This window comes from Poromitra crassiceps, assembly GCF_964638095.1.
Source record: "Poromitra crassiceps genome assembly, chromosome: 1".
Lineage (NCBI taxonomy): Eukaryota > Metazoa > Chordata > Actinopteri > Beryciformes > Melamphaidae > Poromitra > Poromitra crassiceps.
The window spans coordinates 88,975,507-88,996,451 of record NC_139623.1 but is presented as its reverse complement, the minus strand read 5'-3'; the positions used below and the strand labels follow the sequence as shown (position 1 = coordinate 88,996,451).

Here is a 20,945-nt window from a genome sequence, read left to right as displayed (position 1 = left end):
CAAGCTCAATCTTGGTAGGACAGAGCTACTCTTCCTCCCAGGGAAAGACTGCCCTCTCGCAGATCTCTCAATCTCCATTGACAATACCACTGTGCTTCCCTCCCGAACAGCTAAGAACCTTGGGGTGATCCTTGACAACCAGCTGTCTTGCTCAGCCAACATTGCTGCGACAGCATGCTCCTGTAGGTTCTCCATCTACAACATCCGCAAAATCCACCCCTTTCTCACGAGGGAAGCGACGCAACTCCTGGTCCAGTCACTCGCCTTGACTACTGCAACGTGCTCCTGGCCGGCCTACCTGCCTCTGACATTCGACCGCTTCAGCTCATTCAGAACGCTGCAGCCCGTCTGGTATTCAACAACCCAAATTCTCTCATGTCACTTCCCTCTTCCGGGACCTTCTCTGGCTTCCCATCTCGGCACCCATCAAATTCAAGACACTGGTACTGGACTACAGGGCAGTACACCAGACAGCTCCTCTGTACTTACAATCTATGGTCAGGTTCCAAACTTCTCACCGCTCCCTCTGCTCCTCCACCAGTGCGGGACGCCTCGCCCCTCATCCCGATCGCGACTCTTCTCGTCCCTGGCACCGCAATGGTGGAATGAGCTCCCCCTATGGTCGGCCGCTTCACTGCCAATCTTTCGGCAAAAACTTAAAACACACCTTTTCAGGCTCCACCTGTTCCCTTCTTGAACTAACATCTTTCTCCCCCAAAAAACAAAACAAAACAAAACTTTACCACTATTTCTTCAGAAGTTGTAGCTGTCATAGACTGTGTTGCATAGTTGATTGCTCTATTGCTGACAAAAATGTGTTAAATCGCTTTGGACAAAAGCGTCTGCCAAATAACGTAATGTAATGTAATGTAATGTACGGTACACCTTTCATCAAGCCAGATTCCTAAGTATTTAAATTCCTTCACTCTTTCCATTGGTTGACCATATAAATGTAGTATCTGTTCATCTATCTTTCTCTTCCTAGTGCAAAACATATAACAAGACTTACTGATTGAGATTTTAAACCCACAATTACAGTATATGACCACTGCTCTACCTTCAGGATAGCCTCCTTAATCCTTCTCATCATACTAGCATCATCTCTCCCCCTGATCCATAGGCTATAGCTCCGTCATCTGCATATAATGCTGAAGATACCCATCTGTCTAGATTCATAAAGATATCATTAATCATAACATTAAATAACACTGGACTAATGACACTTGCTTGAGGAATTCCTATATCATAATCATCTGATAACTCTGACGCCACTTTAACTCTAAACTTTCTTTCTGATAAAAAGTCTAGTAGCCTACCCAATTATAAAACCTTCCACCAAGCGGATTGTAGGTGTTTGGGGTGTCAGCCAGAGTTTAGTCTCACAGTGTTGTGCACGTAGGATAGTTAGTTAGGTTAAGTTAGTTAAAGGAGGACTTACCCCCTAGATATGTATCAGAACAGTGATTTGAAAATACCTATGGAAAAAAACAAGAAATGACATATGCTCTTGTCTATACTAAACTCTTTGGCTGTGTTCAAGTCAGGGTTTTTTTTCGGAAATCGACGCCATTACAGTTTGCCCACCGCCTCAAAAATAATTTATTTGAGAGGGGCAATATCTTTATAAATATCAACAACTAGCCAACGCTGGTGGCATGTATGGAAACAGTGTTGCTCAAAATGGTTGAAAGTTATATCAATTTGGTAATTCAGTGGCGAAATTTAATTATTTTTCTCCATGTATGTGTATGTGGGCATCTGTATCTATCGATAAGAGCAAAGTGAGGCGAGGCGAGTTACCGCAGCACACCGCACAATAGGACAAACCCCCCGCTCTGGGGTAACACAATGCGAGATTTCTCCACGTCATTCCCTCGTCTAACTAGCGATAAACCGCGCAATGAAATCCGTTTTTAATTTGCGTTTTGGGGCTTTTCGTGATTCTTGTTAAAAGTTACAGCACCTCTGATTTTTCCTCTCAGGGCGCAGGCAGCGCAGGGCAGAGCTCTTCTCCTCCTCAGTCAGCCCATTCAGTCTGTCCAAACTCAATACCGATATAATCTCAGTAGGAGGGATGCAGGGAAATATATTATAGTAGCCGATGTGTTTAGAGAAGCTTTGTCACGTTGTCACGTCGTAGTATAGCGTTATATTTTACATGTGCGCTAAACTGCGATGAGATTTGTTTGCGGAAATGTCAGACTGTGCTCTCTCTGCTCTGAGCACAGAGAGCACAGCTGCTGCTGCTGCGCGCGCCCCCGCGTGGGGCTCGTGCATGAGGATGCAGTACGACTCTCTCCCGCCTGACTGGCCGCGAGAGAGTGCTTCCAACTCGGACTGATAATATAAACATCATCACTTGAGCTTATCCAGGTAAGATCTTAATAAAGTAATGACACATTCAGCGGGAAACTAACTATAGGCTAATTAAGACATGTGCCAACTTCGACGACGTTTGGTTCAGTATTTTAAGAGCAAACTTCCTGAAAAGTTGCTGTTTTGGAGATTTATAAAAGGTTAGGAATGATTTTACAGCAACACAATGCCATGTCCTTCCTTTTATGATTATAGTGGCGTTTATTGATAGTATTGTGTTACATAGGAGTTGGTAGGAAAATAACAGGCGATTGTAATAAATTAACAGGTCAAGTGACATCATGGGAATAGACCCTTCTCACGGGGGCCATTTTGTGCCGAAAAGGCAGGGCAAACACAGGTGCAAGCAGAACACTAATGAGGGTTTCCAAATTCCAATCATGGAAGTTGGAAACCCTCATTAGTGTTTTGCTTGCACCTGTGTTTAACCTGCCTTTTCGGCACAAAATGGCCCCCGTGAGAAGGGTCTATAGGCTTGGAGTTGTGAGGAGCCGAAAGGGTACAGGGGGGGTAGGGGAGTAACTATCTTGAAATCCCATAGTCTTTGGTTCATGGTGACCTCACGACGTGTCAAATATCCCATTCATTTGAGGGCAAAAAAAGCAGTGTTCCACCCTTAGAGGGCGCTTATGCCAGGTATGCTGCTGAAAAATGATACAAATGGTAAAATGGCAACAGTTTGGTGTCAAATGTGGAAATTTTGACCAGAATTCTTCACACATCACCCCCTGAAAATCCAAAGTCATATATGGTTAAAAGCTGAAAAAAAGTGTTTTGGAGGTCAGTAGTTCTCCTTTAAGTAGCCCACTTAGGCACATTTAGCACACTCCATTGCAGTAGGCCTACAATTTAGCCTACTTCAGACAATCAAAATGAAAATCAACAATAACAACATGAGACAATTGTCTCGTTTTTATTATGCATGTTTTATTATATTAATGTAGGCTACACGTTTTATTACGTGATTTTTTTAGGCTATCTTATTAATAAAAAACAGAAATAATAGGGAAAAAAGAAAAGAAAAATGTAATATCCTTTCTATAGATAGGCTATATACGAAACTCATCATTTATACTATCTTTTACAAAGAAAACAATGAAATCAGACTGTTTCTCACTCTCGCGAGGCGCAGCGAGATCCAGCCACGTAACGGTCCCTTTGCGGAAGGCTTTTATTGTTGATCAGATCAGATCAGACTGCTCAGGAACGCGATGGCCGCTCTGAGTCTCCTCACTCCTATCCTCATCAATACATCCATGATCCTCATCAGCAGCAAGTCAACGGTGTGTCTGTGAAGCCTTCAGCCGTCATCAGGTGAGAAACAACACGCTGCTCTGAGTCACCAGCTGTTAGCATCTTTTGTCCTCTAGCTAGCCGGTACGCCAAACTCTGTTCAGATATCCGACAACGTAACGCCTTGGGCCCCTGGTGTTTATTAACGTTGCCGGGTACACGCCTGTTAAAACATGGCACATTGTATGAATCTATGGGAGCCGTTCTTCAATTCGGTATACGCGCAATTACTCCAAGCAGCTCTTATTTCAATGAAATAATAACACATTTTAGTGTCTGTGATTTAGCCTGGTATACAGCCTTTATGAAATGTGATTAAAGGGGCTGGACACCAGGCATCATCTAGGCCCCTATGTTAGAAAAAGTCGAGGTTTTACTTAAATAAACGAATCAACACGAGACCCAAACGATTCAGTATCATGTGCTGCCAGGTGGTCGTCACCGACCAGGAACAACGGCGTTAAATCGCCAGCTTTTTTAATGTAGTTCTGCATGCTTTGTGTATCGCGTTGTGTCCTCCATCATTGATGCTGCTGACAGCCTGGTCATTTCCTGGCTGTAATGTTAATGTTGTCGGCAGCATTGACTGTAAGGTGCGTGTGCGTGTGTGTCCAAGTGAAATGTTCTGGTCTCTGAATGTGAATGCTTTTTTTTCTTTTTTCTTTTCTTTTTTACACAAAGTGACCGCCTACTTTGTGTGTAGGCATAATAGGAACATAATCACACTAATGTAACTGTTTCCACACACAGTATGTTACTGCAGCTACACTAGGAACATAATCACATTAATGTAACTGTTCCACATACAGTATGTTACTGCAGCTACACTAGGAACATAATCACACTAATGTAACTGCTCCACATACAGTATGTTACTGCAGCTACACTAGGAACATAATCACACTAATGTAACTGCTCCACATACAGTAATGTATGTTACTGCAGCTACGCTAGGAACATAATCACACTAATGTAACTGCTCCACATACAGTATGTTACTGCAGCTACACTAGGAACATAATCACACTAATGTAACTGTTTCCACACACAGTATGTTACTGCAGCTACACTAGGAACATAATCACACTAATGTAACTGTTTCCACACACAGTATGTTACTGCAGCTACACTAGGAACATAATCACACTAATGTAACTGTTTCCACACACAGTATGTTACTGCAGCTACGCTAGGAACATAATCACACTAATGTAACTGCTCCACATACAGTATGTTACTGCAGCTACGCTAGGAACATAATCACACTAATGTAACTGCTCCACATACAGTATGTTACTGCAGCTACACTAGGAACATAATCACACTAATGTAACTGCTCCACATACAGTAATGTATGTTACTGCAGCTACGCTAGGAACATAATCACACTAATGTAACTGTTTCCACACACAGTATGTTACTGCAGCTACGCTAGGAACATAATCACACTAATGTAACTGCTCCACATACAGTAATGTATGTTACTGCAGCTACGCTAGGAACATAATCACATTAATGTAACTGCACACATACAGTATGTTACTGCAGCTACACTAGGAACATAGTAGGGGTCACTTGTAGTAGGGGGCACGGTGGCTCAGTGGTAGAGCTGTCGCCTCACAGTCAGAAGGTCCTGAGTTCGATTCTCACCTGGGACACTGTGGGCGCTGTGGTTGTGTTCCCCCCCATATCTTCAGTGCCTACTGCCCAGGTGGGGTATCTCATCGTAAGGGCCTTTCTCTCTGTGTGGAGTTTGCATGTTCTCCCCGTGCTCCCCCAGGGGGTTCCTCCGTATATAACCCCCCCACTAAAAACATGCAGAAGATCAGATCGTCATCGTCATCCGACCAGTGACGACAACACCCGAAGTTGGTCCCCGGGCGCTGTACGAGAAAGCGGCCACTGCTCCTGGCCTGCCCCCCGGAGGAAAGGACATGCCTGGATGGGTTAAATGCAGAGGACACTTTTCACCGGCCACCATCAGCATGAGTGTGTTGTGGCCGCATGCATGTGTTGTGGTGTTCGTGTGACAATAAAAGACGGGGCTTGTCCCGTTACGAGAGTTTTTACTTCCTGCTTCAGCACTGTACCAGAGATTTTCATCCACCATTTATTTTCCTATAGACATTTCGTAAAATGCTTATAAAAAGAGTTTTACTGGTTCAAACCAAACGTTCAGCTAACTCTATAATCGGGAGTGACCATAGAACATTTCACTCGGACCAAAACCTAAAAAAAAACATTGAAAAATTACTTTCTTCCAACCCGCATTTTTTAACGTTTTGACCCCAGTGAAATGTTATGCGATCTCTCCTGTTTCTAAATATATCTGTACCGTTTGGTTTAAACCAGTAAAACTCTTTTTATAAGCATTTTACGAAATGTCAATGGGAAAATAAATGGCGGATGAAAATACAGTACAGTGTACTGGTACAGTACACTGTCTGGTACAGTGCTGAAGCAGGAAGTGACGTTCCACTTTGGCTCTCTATTTTCACTTGTATGGTCTAGCTGTAGCTGTTATGTAATGCAGTCACAGCTCCTCCTCTGGACCAGTCTGTCGGTCAGCCTGCCAGCGACTCACTGCCCATCTTTCGTCGGAGACTAAAAACACCTTTTCAGGCTACACCTGGGCCCATTTTTTGTGTGTGTGCATGTTTTTTTAGTGCCGGGTTCCTATCTGGAGTAGGGGTGGTTCCGATCCAATATTGTAATTATTAAATATGGATGTAATTCATGGATCGGATTTGGCCGATCCACGTGCCATGTGCTGCCGATCCAGTTTTTACATGGCTCGCGCTCGTGCTGTATGAGCCCAAGTAACATGAGGCACGCCTCCGTTCCAGTCTCCAGAATTCCATTCCACAGTTTGCAGATCGCTAGCCTGTAGCTAGTAGCAGCCAGGCCACAGCACTGTGGCTGTACACAGAGCTCAGCTGAGCCGACTCGGCTAACCTAAGGCGGTGTTCACACACAAAAGCGCTCATTTGAGTTGCCAGCGTCTTTCTGCAATTCATTCTCTATGTAAGGACGCGCTAAACGCGCTCCTCTTTCAAGGAAGGCACCTGGCATTTAAGCGCTGGTGGCGTCTAGTGTTTTTTGTCGGAGCGCTCTGGGCGTTTTAAGCTGAAAAAAGTTGTACATTTGGAGGAAAAGCGTGCTGCTCGTCTTTTCACTCATCCTACCTCTTCTCCTCCCAGAGGGATCGTCAACCTCCGCTGCTGCCAAAATTGTCAATAATCTGGCTTTCATGTTGACAGGGAACAACATAAAACAGACAAAACCAGCTGGCTACCATCCGTGTGGTCGTTGTGTCCTAAACTGTACTGCACGCGACTGCAGGGGGAAACAAAACGAAGCACAAAAAAAACGCTCCTTGCGCTGTTTTGTGCACAATGGAAGCGCTCTCAACATGATTTCCATAGCATTCTTATTGAAAAAAGCGTGTTGGGCGCCGGCTTAAAATGTCTGCTAAATGACGTAATGTAATGTAATGTAATGATTCAGTTTTTCCACACAGAGGCTGCTGCTCCAAAGTTCACAAAATGTAATGATTCAGTTTGTCCACACAGAGGCTGCTGCTCCAAAGTTCACAAAATGCATCGCATTTACAATTCAAACATTCATGGAAATAGATGGGTCGAGGATAAATGTTTGGATTAAGAGTAGTCTCTCTCTCTTTCTCTCTCGGTCTCTCTCTCTGTCTTTCGCTCTGTCTCTCTAGGTTGACCTCGCTCCTCTCGTACCTGTTCATCTCTTGCTGGCATCATGTCCGGTCCTGGAGATATACCAGGTGAGTTCTTATGTTTTTTCTAGGGGGTGGAGCTGAATATGCAGCTGAAGTCATTATGCAGCTGAAGTCATTACATCACCTGTGGAAGAAATCTCAACGGATTCTCTAGAGACTTATCACATATATATTATATTATTCTATATTATTTCACATTATATTATAGGAATTTGATTCCTAGAGTGGGCAATTGTGCACCATCCTTCACTCACAATTGCTCGAGTGACATCACTGATGACATAACAACTGCCCAAGTGACATCACAGTTGTGCAACTGTGCACCATGAGTAGGGCTGTCCCAAACGATTATTTTCTTCTCGATTAATCTTAACGACTATTTTTTTTCGATTAGTCGATTAATCTAACATATATATATATATACCGTAATTCTGCCAATAAGGGCCGGGGCACTTATTATGCTAAATCAACTTGGACCCTGGGCGGTAAAAGGAAGACAGGCGGTTATTTCTATTTTCACATAATTGAGCCAGGCGATTTTTTTTTTTTAACAGGAATGCCTGCTCAGCAAAAACGGAAAGTATCAAATTGCTTATTTAAACCAGTGAGATAGTACTTAGTACACACAAGAGGGTAGGTACAGGCAGTTTTGAACATGCCTAGTATTGTACTACGGACTGGAATGAACGAAAACAATAGCCTTCATCTTCATCATCATCATCATCATCATCCAACTACGTTACGTTATCAGTTTATTGCTCTCCTCTTCTCCCTCTGCCAAACAGCGATACCATATTTTAAACAAGTAACATTAGCCTACCACTCACACATTCAGTTGTTTGTGTTTAATTGGAAAGAAGTCATAGCAACGTCATTAGTCTCGCTTGCCAGACTCTCCCAGCAAAGCAACATAGAAGGCATGCTAACGTAGCTACCAACCTAACCAAACAGCACTGCAGCACTAGACAAAACAAGCAGACTTACCAAATACCGGTAGGTAGACACCAAGTTTCCAATACATGTCCAGTATAATGGGTATAATCCATACTGCATTTATGATCGCTGTTCCGCTGAGAGAAATGCAATTTTACAAGGCACAACTGTAACATTACGCTACGTTGGCGTAAGTTGCCCACCGCTCCCGGAGAGCGTCTCCAGCACGTTGCCTACAGGAATCCAGTAATCCGTACCATTAAACAATGCGGTATGCATACTTGAAACATGTCGCTTACAGCATGTATAAATAAAATATAAAACTGTCTGACAGGGGGAGAAACTTTCGCCTGACTTCTTCCAAAACCACGTAATTACCGTAAGTGACTGAATTTAGTCAACACAAAAACATACAATACGAACAAACCATATTTATTCTAATAAATGCCCCAGCGGCAAAAAGAGGCAGGCGCTTATTATGCTAAATCAACTTTGACCCCGGGCGGTAAAAGGAAGACAGGCGGCAATTAGAGTAGAGGCGCTTATTGGAAGAATTACGGTATATATATACTGTACGTTTAGCAACACAGCTAAACGTGTGGGTAGTGCCCCCAAAAAATGTGCCAAAATCCCCTGCAATATTCTTCTGTTGGTATTCACTCTTGCTTTGCTTTTTGTTGCTTGGTGGATTGGATGATTGCACTCTCACATAAGGAAAAAACAACACATATTGGCAATTTTTACACTTTATTCATTTGACACTGTCAGGGACCTCAGTAGAGTGTGGAAGATCCATACGCAGCCACAATAGCTTGGCACCTTGGCACCGCAAATTAGGTGCCAATCAGGTGGCACACACCTGCCAGCACTTGAAGCTCAAAACAAGAGTGAATACCAACAGATTTTGGCAATTTGTTTTGGGGTGCTACCCACACGGTTAGCTGTGTTGCTCATTCCACGAATGCATGATCCTTACAAGTTGTACTTCATTGTAAAGGTGACTAATCAGGCTTTCCAACAATATAAAATACAATACCAATTGGTATTATTAAAGGGAGAAATAATCGACCGAAATAATGTTTCCGAAACTTCTTTTGAGGAGTTTATATATATATATCATCACTGATGACATGACTCACTGATGACATCACAATGATGTCACAATGTCTATGACATCATCAGTGATGTCACAATTAGGGCTGGGTATCGGTTAAAATTTCATGAATCGATTCGATTCCGATTCACAAGGTTCCGAATCGATGAATCACGTTTAGATTAGATTCGATCGATTCGGTTAGTGATACTAAAGCATGTTTTTTTAGCTGTAACCTGAATTACATGACTGTCCAGTTATGTAACACATCAATACTGGTAATATTGATATTTGACACAAAATGAATATGAAATATCAGTACTTAATGGCTGAAACTGTTGAAAATGGCAAGGACCAACCCCCCTCCCAGAATGTTGACAGTATTGCATCTTTCAAAAAAATTCTGTAGGCAGAAATAGCTTCAAAATGAGTGTTTAGTTACTCTTTAAAGGGGGACGGACGTACCCCCCCCCCCAGATTTCTGGCAAAACGGTATTCTACTTGATTTGAAAATTCTGCAGGCAAGATGGCCACCTATATAGTCCCTTGCACCCTGGCAGAATTCCTAGCCCATGAACTAACTAATAACTTGGCCAATAATTATGTAACCAGTGGCCAGCCTCACTCACCCACCCGCAGCAGCAAAACCCGTTCAGGATTCGCAGACTACAGACTGTAACTGAGAAAAACTATTTATTCTTACTTGATAGGGTTTTGTGGTTTCCTTGTTTTGTTTTTATTTAAACGCTGAACTGAACCGAATTGAATTGCACTGAATGTAATTTCCTTGTTTCACCAGGGCTTTTTTGCTTGGAGCACATAACTTGTGAAAAGAAAACCTGTTAATGGGATGGATTATTTTTTGTAGCACTGTGAACCATTGAACTGACTGGATGGAACGGGTGGAAATCCTGGACTGGATTTCCTATGTGTGAACTGAGGGATATGGAACTGAAATGAACTTTTCCCTGAACTATTTTCTTTCACAATATATATACTGAAACTGAGTTTTGGGTGTGGTCTGAAATTATTTGAGTGTGTTTCTGTTTGCATTTAATGTATTTGTTCTTGCTGCGTCGAACTTTGTCCATTCAATGTGCAGGGGTACATGTTCATTTGTGTGCATCTTTGTGAGGTTTGGTATAAGACTACAAATGACACACACCCTGACTTAACTCTTAAATGCCAGGAGAGAGACCTGGCTGGCACCTCTAACAAAATAATACAAAATGAAAAAGATAAGTCTCAAAGTCAAACCGTCACAAGTCGCAAGTCATTTATAAGCCTTTAGTTAATGATGAACTAACCATTTACAAAGGTGAGGGACACTTCATTTACTAAAGGGTTATAGATGACTTACAATACATTTGTGATATGTTAACATAACACTTATTAATAATCTACAAATATATATTAATGTTTTGCAAATGATTAGTTAATCATTAACTAAAGGCTTATAAATGACTTACGACTGAACGTTATTATAAAGTGTTGCCGAATATTTTTATTGATCGAAAACTCGTGTGTTATTTCAATAGCTTCCATGTAATGTGATGCAGCGAGCGACTCTCAAGCACTGAAATCCAATATAAAGAGGTGTGTCCCATTTGTCCAGTGTAGTAATAATGTCTGGTATTGATTCAGAGTCACCCGCCTCACATTACATGGAAATTCTATTATGGATCCTTGAAAAGTCCTGGAAAAGTTTTGAAATGTTATCCATGAAAATGTGTGGGAACCTTGGTTGGGCCTCTGTCTCCCCAGCTATCGAGGGCCCTGGCCTGGGCCTGCCGCTGGGCATGACGCGCCGCGCTCTGAGCTACGACGACAACCTGGATGCCCCCATGGCCACTGCCCCAGCTGACATCAGCATCAACAAGCTGTGGGGACGACCAATAATACCAGAGAGGAGGTTCTCCCACCTGGCTGAGGTACCAAGCACTGCAAGTTCAAGTACTTGAGTAGTTTTTTGGAGGATTTGTACGTTTCAAGTATTTTTATATGCTATACTTTTTGGACCCATGGGAGTTAGATTCCCCCCCCATCCCCCCCGGTCTGGAACACAGTGGTCTCCAAAGCCTCCGGGACACACACATTCATCATAAAGTACTGATGATATCACTTATGTATAGAATTAGTGATGTCAACAGTGATGTCACTCGAGTACTCGATGATGTCATCAGTGAGTGATGTCATTGATAATTTCACAAGATGATGTCATCATTGCTCGAGCAGTCTCGTTGGCCAGCATGCCCTCCCTTCCGTGAGAGTGAGAGGAGTCTGGCGGCACGGAAACAGTCTGTGGGCATAAGCCCTCCCCTGCTCTACAGCTGCTCTCCCATTGGAAGCGTCGATTTCGGACTTGCGCTCCCCGCTTAAGAAGCTCTGTCATTTCCTCGTTTCCATCAGATCGGCTTCCGCTCCCTCCTCTGTGTGTCGCTGTAAATAGTCCCCTGCCGCCGCAGTGAAAACAACAACGCTAACTAGCTGACAAGCTAACGGCAGAAACTTACACGCTAGCTCATTGCTACATGCTGGAAATGGCAAGTAGGATTGTTGGAAACTATTTTCCAAGGGCACTGCCGCTAAGCGCCGCCCATCGCAATTCCATAATGGTGACCAGCGCCGCCAGACTCCTCTCACGGAAGGGAGGGGAGGCTGGCCAGCGAGACTATTGCTCGAGTGACATCACATCATTAGGTAATTAGGGCAATTAATCTGCCCTAATTCTGATGACCCAAATAAAAAATCCGGCTCTGGTAGGTCACCCGCAGGGGTGCTCTTTACACTTCCTGAAAGATTCAGGCTGATCGCACGTAGAAGAGGAAGGGACACCCACACAATGTCTTCACTTATTTAACTTCACTTAATTTATATTCCTGTTTGAGCAAGTGAAGACGGTGTGCGTGTGTTGCTTCCTCTTTCTAAGTGCATCTACTCCACCTACGCACCTGCCACAAGTCGTCTCAGGTGTACAAGAGTCTTTGGATGAGCCTGAGCGCACGTAAAATGAGATACATCTAACTACAGCGCCGGAGCGCCCATCGCTCAGCCCACCCTGTACATTCTCAGACCAGAAGTATACGCTTCTAGACCCGAGATGTACATTCTCAGACTGGATACATTTCTAGACCTACTCCTTCAAAAATAAAAGCAGTTAGTGCGAGCGAGGCCAAACACTGATGTTAGCTATAGCTAGATAGCAACGTCTGCATTAGCAAGCACACAAGCTAATGTTTGATACATTTATAATTCCCAGGGGACGGCTGGCTGGCTGTACCCCGGGAGCGGTTCTTAAGTGTGGGCCAGCAAGGTCCGGCCAGTGGGTAACGTAGGTCCCTGGAGGATGGTACTAGTACCAGGACAACAACGTTTAGATTGGAATACCAGAGGCACAAGGTCATGGCGGGGCGAGAGTCTGGGTGTACTGTAGCTTGGTAGAGGGGTGCTTAATAGTGGGTATGCAGTTGGGCAGATTCATGGAAGGTGGGTGGTTCCCGGAGGTGGTCTCCCCTGGAGAAGGGGCCTCTTAAGTCGGGGTAGAAGCGAGCTGGAGGGTGGGTGGGGTGAGGGGGCTGGCCTGGGTCTCAGAGGCTGACCATGGAGCTCAAAGCACAGGTAGGGACAGGCTGGAGGGTCTGTCCTGTGTCTGAGTCCGACCATGAAGCTCACAGGGTGGGTAGAGGGAGGCTGGGGCGCTGTCCTGGGGCTAGATAACCGGCCCTGGGGCTCATAGCTTGCAGATTAACCCCGGGAATGTGATCAACGGTGGGGGGAATTGTCTGTTAACATCGGTCATAAATCATACAAACATTCAATCATCCTAAAGACACTAATGCACACAAGCATATAGAATAACATATACCTACACCAATTTAAAAATAAAAATATTGAGTCTTTCATTTTTGAAGGAGTAGGTCTAGAAATGTACTCCGTTCTGAGAATGTACATCTGGCAGGGTCTGAGACTGTACAGGGTGGGCGGGGCGCTGGGCTCTTTGGCTCTGCAGTTAGATGATATAGAGAGCCGCAGGGATGACGTATTTTTGTAGTCGGAATGCGGAAGTCCCGGACTTCATGGTTCTTCACTGTTTCTGCCTATGGGATTTTTGAATGGGTTTTTGGCGCGATGCTTCAAATAAGGTCTCTGGGCTACGCAAGCTTAATCAAACGCGAACCAGTGTTCAGCGGGATAATCTTCACACATGAGGACCACTTTCATGAGCACGTGGGAGGATCACGCTATTCCAACGAGTTCCCATCCCTCCGAACAGGCGCCCCAGAAAGACCAGAGGAGGCACCACTTCAGCGACCAGGATATTGCATGTTTTGGTGTGGGGTTCCTGTATGAAGGAAACCCCCAGGGGGCACGGGGGGAACATGCAAACTCCACACAGAGAGGCCCTTTTTGACGACCCCACCCGGGCGGTGGGCACTCGAGGACATGCGGACGGGCACGCACTCCTCCAGTGCTCACAGCGTCCCAGGCAAGCCCCCAGGAATAGCGCTGGGCTGTGAAGCCATTTGAACATGGTGGCGAAGCTCTGTATTGCAAGTGACGCCATGCAGCCCAGAAAGGAAAATTCCCATCCACTTGCATGGAGACCCCGGCAGCTGTTAAGCCCAGGGAATTTTTTTCCGGGTGTCACTTAAAGATAACCACTCTTTTAATTATCAAAAAAAAAATGATGGGGCATTTTTTTCTTCAGAAGCCACTAAGAGCCGTATACGGGTGTATTTTCTGGGGCTTCATGAACGCGCATTTCATGAATGCGCATTTAGCCACGGGAACGTGGATCGTCAGTGTCATCACTTCCTTGTTGTGAACTGAGCTAATGCTCCGTTAGCTGAACTATACAGTCCGATTTTGCCTTTTAAGATATGAAGTAGTTATTTTAGACGAGTAGCCCACCGGAACATGTGTACAGATAAGTACTGATAACCAAAAATGGAGGTTTGGGATTAGGTGTGTTGTCTGTGCTGTTATGACATGGAGATAGAGACAGCAAGCTAACACTATTAGCTTGCCTTGGTAAGGTAGCCTACCCCGTGTTCTGTTGTGATTGATTGTCTATTATCTAATAAACTATTTTAAATGGTTTACACTGTGCGTGATTCCAATTCAATTCCCTTGACAGTATTGCCAGTGGCTGCTGTAAGCATAAGGAGGGCAGACAGTGATAACTGATTGCTGTTGAACACACACACAGTATGATTTGACATCTCAGTAAAAGTGCTGTAATACTAGTAGGTCCTTGACATATTATTTTGGTTGTGATCAAGTCACGGGAACTGGCATCCATTATCTGCAGACTTCTACATTCAATTGCTCCATTTAAAAATACATTACATTCATCGCTTTTCCATAAACCTTGATCACTGATTCTATTAACCTTTTTCATATCAAGGACCAGTGTTGGGGGTAACTCATTAAAAAAGTAACATATTACATGTAATATATTACTTTTAGCAGTAATTCAGTAATATAACTTATTACTTATAGGATTTCAGTAATATTATGCCAGTTACTTTGTCAAGTAACTCAAGTTACAATTTGAGTTACATTTTATTAAATCAAAGCACATACCGGTATTTAAAAAAAGATAACAATCATTTCCTAATCAAACTGTGTTTTTATGCAAATAACCACTACAGATGACAATAACAAAAGAAAATAATGACATTTAGAATTTTACAAGGCGGTTGACATTATGTTTCGGGATGGTTCCGGGGTGGCGATGTCATTCTGCTGCTGCTGTTGTTTTGGTAAAAGTAATGCAAAAGTAGTGTAATAAGTAACGAGTTACTCTACACAGAAAGTAATATTGTAAAGTAACTTATTACTTTCAAATGAAAGTAACTAGTATATGTATTATATTACATTTAGAAAGTAACTTGCCCAAGACTGTCAAGGACCCCTCACTTTTATGGCATCAACAACATCTAAGCAAAACAGTTGAACTATGCTGGTCTGTATCATCTAATCTGTTATCCTGCCTCCATTGGCTCTGTTAAATCAGTCCATGTAATCAGAAGCTATAGGACCGATATGGCTGTAGGACACTCTTTAAAGGACTCAAAGATACTAGTAATATTTAGTTACATTTAATCAAACAATAGATAGCCACATAATGCCATTAGCAATAATTGCACAGTAAGAGGAGATTTAGAAGTGGGTATACTCAATGATGACGGGAAAATAAGTGCTAACATCTTTGAAATGAATAACAGATACAACTTCAATAATACTTAATTATCCTGATCTTTTTCCCTTGTTATTCACTGATTGATGGCTGTGCAACAGTTGCATGCTACTTTCTGTGGTTAACACATGTACCGTTTGTATTTTAACTGTAAGATGCCAATGTGTTATTGCAAGTTTTGATAACACTAGCCCTTGACAGAACTAAACAAGTCAACTCGATGCAGCATGACACTGCACGTTTAGACTATCATTGACATTCTATCAAACTCAATCACAATAAAACTGGGTGGCATCTAACAATTAAAAAGTAAACACTGGGTAAAAACAATTAGCACATTATCAAGTTTTAGTCAGTAGATCCCATTAATGTGATGTCAACAACTCAATCAATCTATATTTATATAGCACCAAATCATAATGACCACTCAACAGTTAGACTATGGACTCAACAATTGAAACAATATATATCGGCTATTATTAGAGAAAAGGCAACATGTGATGGTGATGAAGAAAAGACACATCTTTGAAAGCTATCTTTCAAGTTTATTATGAAGACAAAAATAAACAACAAAATCCCTGGATCAATCCTGATCCTGGGCATCAGCAGCTGGCCTAGAGCAGTCCTCTCTCGGTCGTCACGTCAGTCACCCTGAGGAAACATTACTCACGGATAAGTAATACTCACGGTTAACGTAAACATTTGGAGCTCATTGTAGCTGCAAACTGCAACCGCAGGGCTAACCACCTCTAAGCTGCTCTAAAGTTGTCCGAAGTGAATTAGTTATCAATTAGTAATGATATCACATGCAGAAATGTCAAGAAACCTACCGCATCTCAACAATGGCTGGTCTTTAACTTTTCCAGGCTGTCTCGTCTCGGGCTGATCATGAATCATGAATCATGAATTATTTTTGAAAGAGCTAAAGCCGGACGACCTACTTACATTCTGGCTGACTTGACGCAGTCTATGCGCCTGGGGTTGGCTGGGCTGTGTGGCGTGCACTGCACTTGGACTGTTGGTCAGGACAAAAGGAGACATTTGAGGATGTTATTTTGGACATTGGGGAAAAAGTGATGGTCATTCTTCATCATTTTGTGACATTTTATAGACCAAACGACTAATCGATTAATCGAGAAAATAATCAACAAATTAATCGATAATGAAAATAATCGTTAGTTGCACCCATAGACTGTAAAATAATATGGACGTATCTATCCCATAAAATTTAATTTTCCTGGCTGAGTTCATCGTCAATGCTGTCGCCATCTTGGTTTTAGTGGTACGGAGGGGGTTGGGAAGGTGGAGCGTGGGATGAGCACCGATTAGCATAGCTTATGGGGGTGAGCTTATGTGCTGACAAACACACCCACCTTAGCTCGATGTGGAATTCCCCAAGCTAGCTGACTAGGTCAGACGAAACCTGCTAACAAGCTAGCTAACAGGCTATGGCTACATCCACGCCATCCACCTCTGCTCTCGTTGCTCCGGGTCTGTGAGGCAGTGGAGTCGTCCCACATTCACGTTACGGTAGGCTTAATTAACACGAAACTACAATAAAAGTTTAACCAAAGATGTATCTGTTATTGACATTATAGCTATTATAACGTACTAAGCATATAAATAGTTGGAAATTGCAGAAATATGGCCAGATATCAGCTACTGTGAAACAACATTAACGTTGATCAATGTAGCCATCCATTATGTAACTTTTTTATATATCATTCCCTGAAGCATATTATATTTTATTTTACTCCTACAGCAGTGTGGATCTTGGGTGAGTGCACGCCACGGTCGTTGGAATATGATATCAATCACGTTAGAATATGATATCAACCCATTAACGTTGTCAGGTTGAGACATGACAACGTTCGGCTTGATATATTCCCAATCAGTCGCATTTACGTTAACCTCTTAACATCTAGCTAGCTAGGTTGCATCTGGAATATGATATCAAGCCGTTAACGTCAGGTCTCAGTCTCAATCGGTCAGTTTCTGAAGTGCAAAAAAACGTTAAAGCAGCTACGAGCAACTTTTTCGATTGTTATTAAACAGTATGAATTTAATATCAATGCATCACATCTTACCTCTAATAGTCGACGAGACCAAAGCCGTGTGTATCTGAGATTGCTCCCTTAGGTGATTATTAAGTCTATAGTCTGTCTAAACTCGCGCCAACAGGGGGCTCTCTAGAGCGACCGGACCGGGTAACCCGGAAGTGAAACGCGGAAGTGAAACCAGGAAGTGAAACGCAGCTGCCTTTTTACGCCGTTTGCGCTGCCTAGCAACATAACATAAACAATGTGAACGCCACGCATACTCGCGGGAACATCTCTCGTTATATTCTAACAGGTTTTTTGGAAGTTATTTTGTGGTTATGGCCGAAGTGGCTGCTGCAAACCGTTTCATTTCAATTCCTGATCTGCCCTGGCTACAGACACACTAACACTGGCCGATTCACTCGGGGTTCAAGCGAGACTACTCTGCGTTGGTATCGTCGACTATTAGAGGTAAGATGTGATGCATTGATATTCAATTTATACTGTTTAATAACAATCGAAAAAGTTGCTCGTAGCTGCTTTAACGTTAATCGCAGAATGCCTGTTATAGCTAATACTATAATAAACTAGAACGACCGCAACGCAGACTTATGCCTCCGACATTAGTTCATTCTTGAGTCCAAATCGCCATTTTAGGCAAATTGGAAGAAATTCCGTCAAGGCGCTCCTGAGATGTTGCGTTACAGAGCTTGGAAATTGGGTGTGTGAGGTCACAGTGACCTTGAACTTTGACCACCAAAATTTAATCAGTTCATCCTTGAGTCCAAGTGGACGTTTGATGCAAATTCGAAGAAATTCCATCAAGACATTCCTGAGATATCGCGTTAACAAGCTTGAAAATGGCATTCGAGAGGTCACAGTGACCTTGACCTTTGACCTTTGATAACCATAATGGAATCGGTTCATCCTTGCGTCAAGTCATCCTTGAGGCCAAGTTAATGTTTCAAGCAAATTTGATGAAATTCGGTCAAGGCATTCCTGAGATATTCCGTTAACCAGCTTGAAAATGGCGTTGGAGAGGTCACAGTGACCTTGACCTTTGATCACCAAAATGTAATCCGTTCATCCTTGCGCACAAGTCGACGTTTGAGCCAAATTGGCAGAAATTCCATCAAGCCGTTCTTGAGATATCGCTTTAACGAACTTGGGAATGGCATTCTTGAGGTCACAGTGACCTTGACCTTTGACCACGAAAAACTAATCAGTTCATCCTTGAGTCCAAGTCGATGTTTGAGTCAAATTTGATGAAATTCCATCAAGGCATTCCTGAGATATTGCGTTAACAAGCTTGAAAATGGCGTTTGAGAGGTCACAGTGACCTTGGCCTTTGACCTTTGACCACCAAATTCTAATCAGTTCATCTTTGAGTCCAAGGCGATGTTTGAGGCAAATTTGATGAAATTCCGTCAAGGTATTCGTGAGATATTGTCTTAACAAGCTGGAAAATGGCGTTTGAGAGGTCACAGTGACCTTGACCTTTGACCACCAAAATCTAATCACTTCATCCTTGAGTCCAAGTCGATGTTTGAGACAAATTTGATTCAATTCCGTCAAGGCATTCCTGAGATATCCCGTTAACAAGCTTGAAAATGACGTTCGAGAGGTCACAGTGACCTTGACCTTTGACCACCAAAATCTAATCAGATCATCCTTGAGTCTAAGTAGATGTTTGAGGCAAATTTGCTTTTCATACTTATATGAATTCTAAGATGGAATCTATAAAGTTCACTTTGTGTTATGACATGGAGCGTATCCCTTTCTTAGATGTCTTGGTTAAAAAAGAAGGTACAGTTTTACACACTGAAATTTACAAAAAAGAAACTGATAGAAATACTTTCCTGCATTATAGCAGTTACCATTCTCCAGCTCTCAAGAAAAGTCTTCCGTATAGCCAATTACTGAGGATCAAGCGGATCTGTGACTCTGAGGAGACTTTCGAGTCTCATGCCATAGAGCTTTTAGACAGCTTCAAGAATAGAGGGTATAAGGACACTCTGCTTGATGAACATTTGCAGAGGGTACGCCAGGTACCACGGTCTGATCTATTAAGACCTAGTTTCAGAGACATCTCTACTCAGGGGCCTGCCATGGTGTCTATGTTTAGCCCTATTTCTAGCGCTGTCAAACAAGTGGTCAATAGATACAGGCACATCTTAGACAGCGATCCTGGTATTGCTAGTGCTTTTGAAACTCCACCCAGATTTTTCTACAAGAGAAACCGTAATTTAAGAAACTTTTTGATTAAAACAGATTTAGGCCCACCTAAAAAGCCCATGCATTTCATGTCGCGGTAATTTCCCATGCCACAACTGTGTCCACTGTTACAATATGTTGAAGGGCAACACTTTCACCCATCCTGTTACAGGGGTGGTGTTTAAGGTTAAAGGAAGAATTACATGTAGGTCCAAGTTTGTGATTTATCTGTTAAAATGCCCATGCAATTTACTGTATGTTGGAAAAACTAAAAGGGAACTCAAAACGAGAATACGGTATGTGAACACAAATGGCTAGGCACAATCACAGCACCAGTGATTTACACTATATGGGCTTGGAGGTTGTGGAGGCGCCATCTAGAGGTGGAAATAGGGATAGACTTCTCTTACAGAAAGAGTGCCAATATATCCACTCCCTTGGTACCCTCATTTCAAATGGGATGAATGAGGAGATAGTATTGACCTGCTTTCTGTGATGCTTTTTCTGTTTTTTCGATCTTTTTGATCTATTGATTGTTTGTACATCCAGATCTTGTCAGATCTGGTTTTGAGTGAAGATTGCACTGTAGGCAATTGATGATCAATTATGTTACATTTTTTTCACCTTTATTTAACCAGGAAAATTACTTGAGATCCAAGATCTCTTTTTCGAGTAAGACCTGGGTGAATGAGGTGACAATCACCACACCTGAGCCAGTGCTGCCATGATATAGTCACCTGTGTGATACCTGATTTGTTTGCTACTGCACTGATGAAGGGTTAACAGCCCCAAACGTTTGCAGGCAATTAAAGTTTAACTCTGAGTGCTATCCTCTTCTCTTTTATTCTTGACATTCATTGTAGGATTTAGCACCCAGTTATTAGTTGAGTTGAGTTGAGTGCGTTTTTTTATTTTTTATTTTATTTTTTTAGGCAAATTTGATGAAATTCCGTCAAGGCGTTCCTCAGATATCGCGTTAACGAACATCGTACGGACATACGTATGGACAGACAACCCGGATCCATAATGCCTCCGGCCTGGCTATCG

At 42.8% G+C, this 20,945-nt stretch overlaps 1 protein-coding gene across 1 annotated transcript in view; it reads left to right on the top strand.

Moving 5' to 3' along the window:
* Window positions 1-3,556: 3,556 nt before the first annotated feature.
* LOC310778809 (putative monooxygenase p33MONOX) overlaps window positions 3,557-20,945 on the top strand; it is a gene marked incomplete at its 3' end in the record, with an annotated part of 35,051 nt that continues 17,662 nt past the window's right edge. The window contains exons 1-3 of the mRNA XM_083639254.1: window positions 3,557-3,690; window positions 7,394-7,462; window positions 11,208-11,374. Of these exons, the coding sequence (XP_083495380.1) occupies window positions 7,438-7,462; window positions 11,208-11,374 (192 nt within the window). The 5' untranslated portion in view covers window positions 3,557-3,690; window positions 7,394-7,437. The remainder of the gene's footprint in view (window positions 3,691-7,393; window positions 7,463-11,207; window positions 11,375-20,945) is intronic.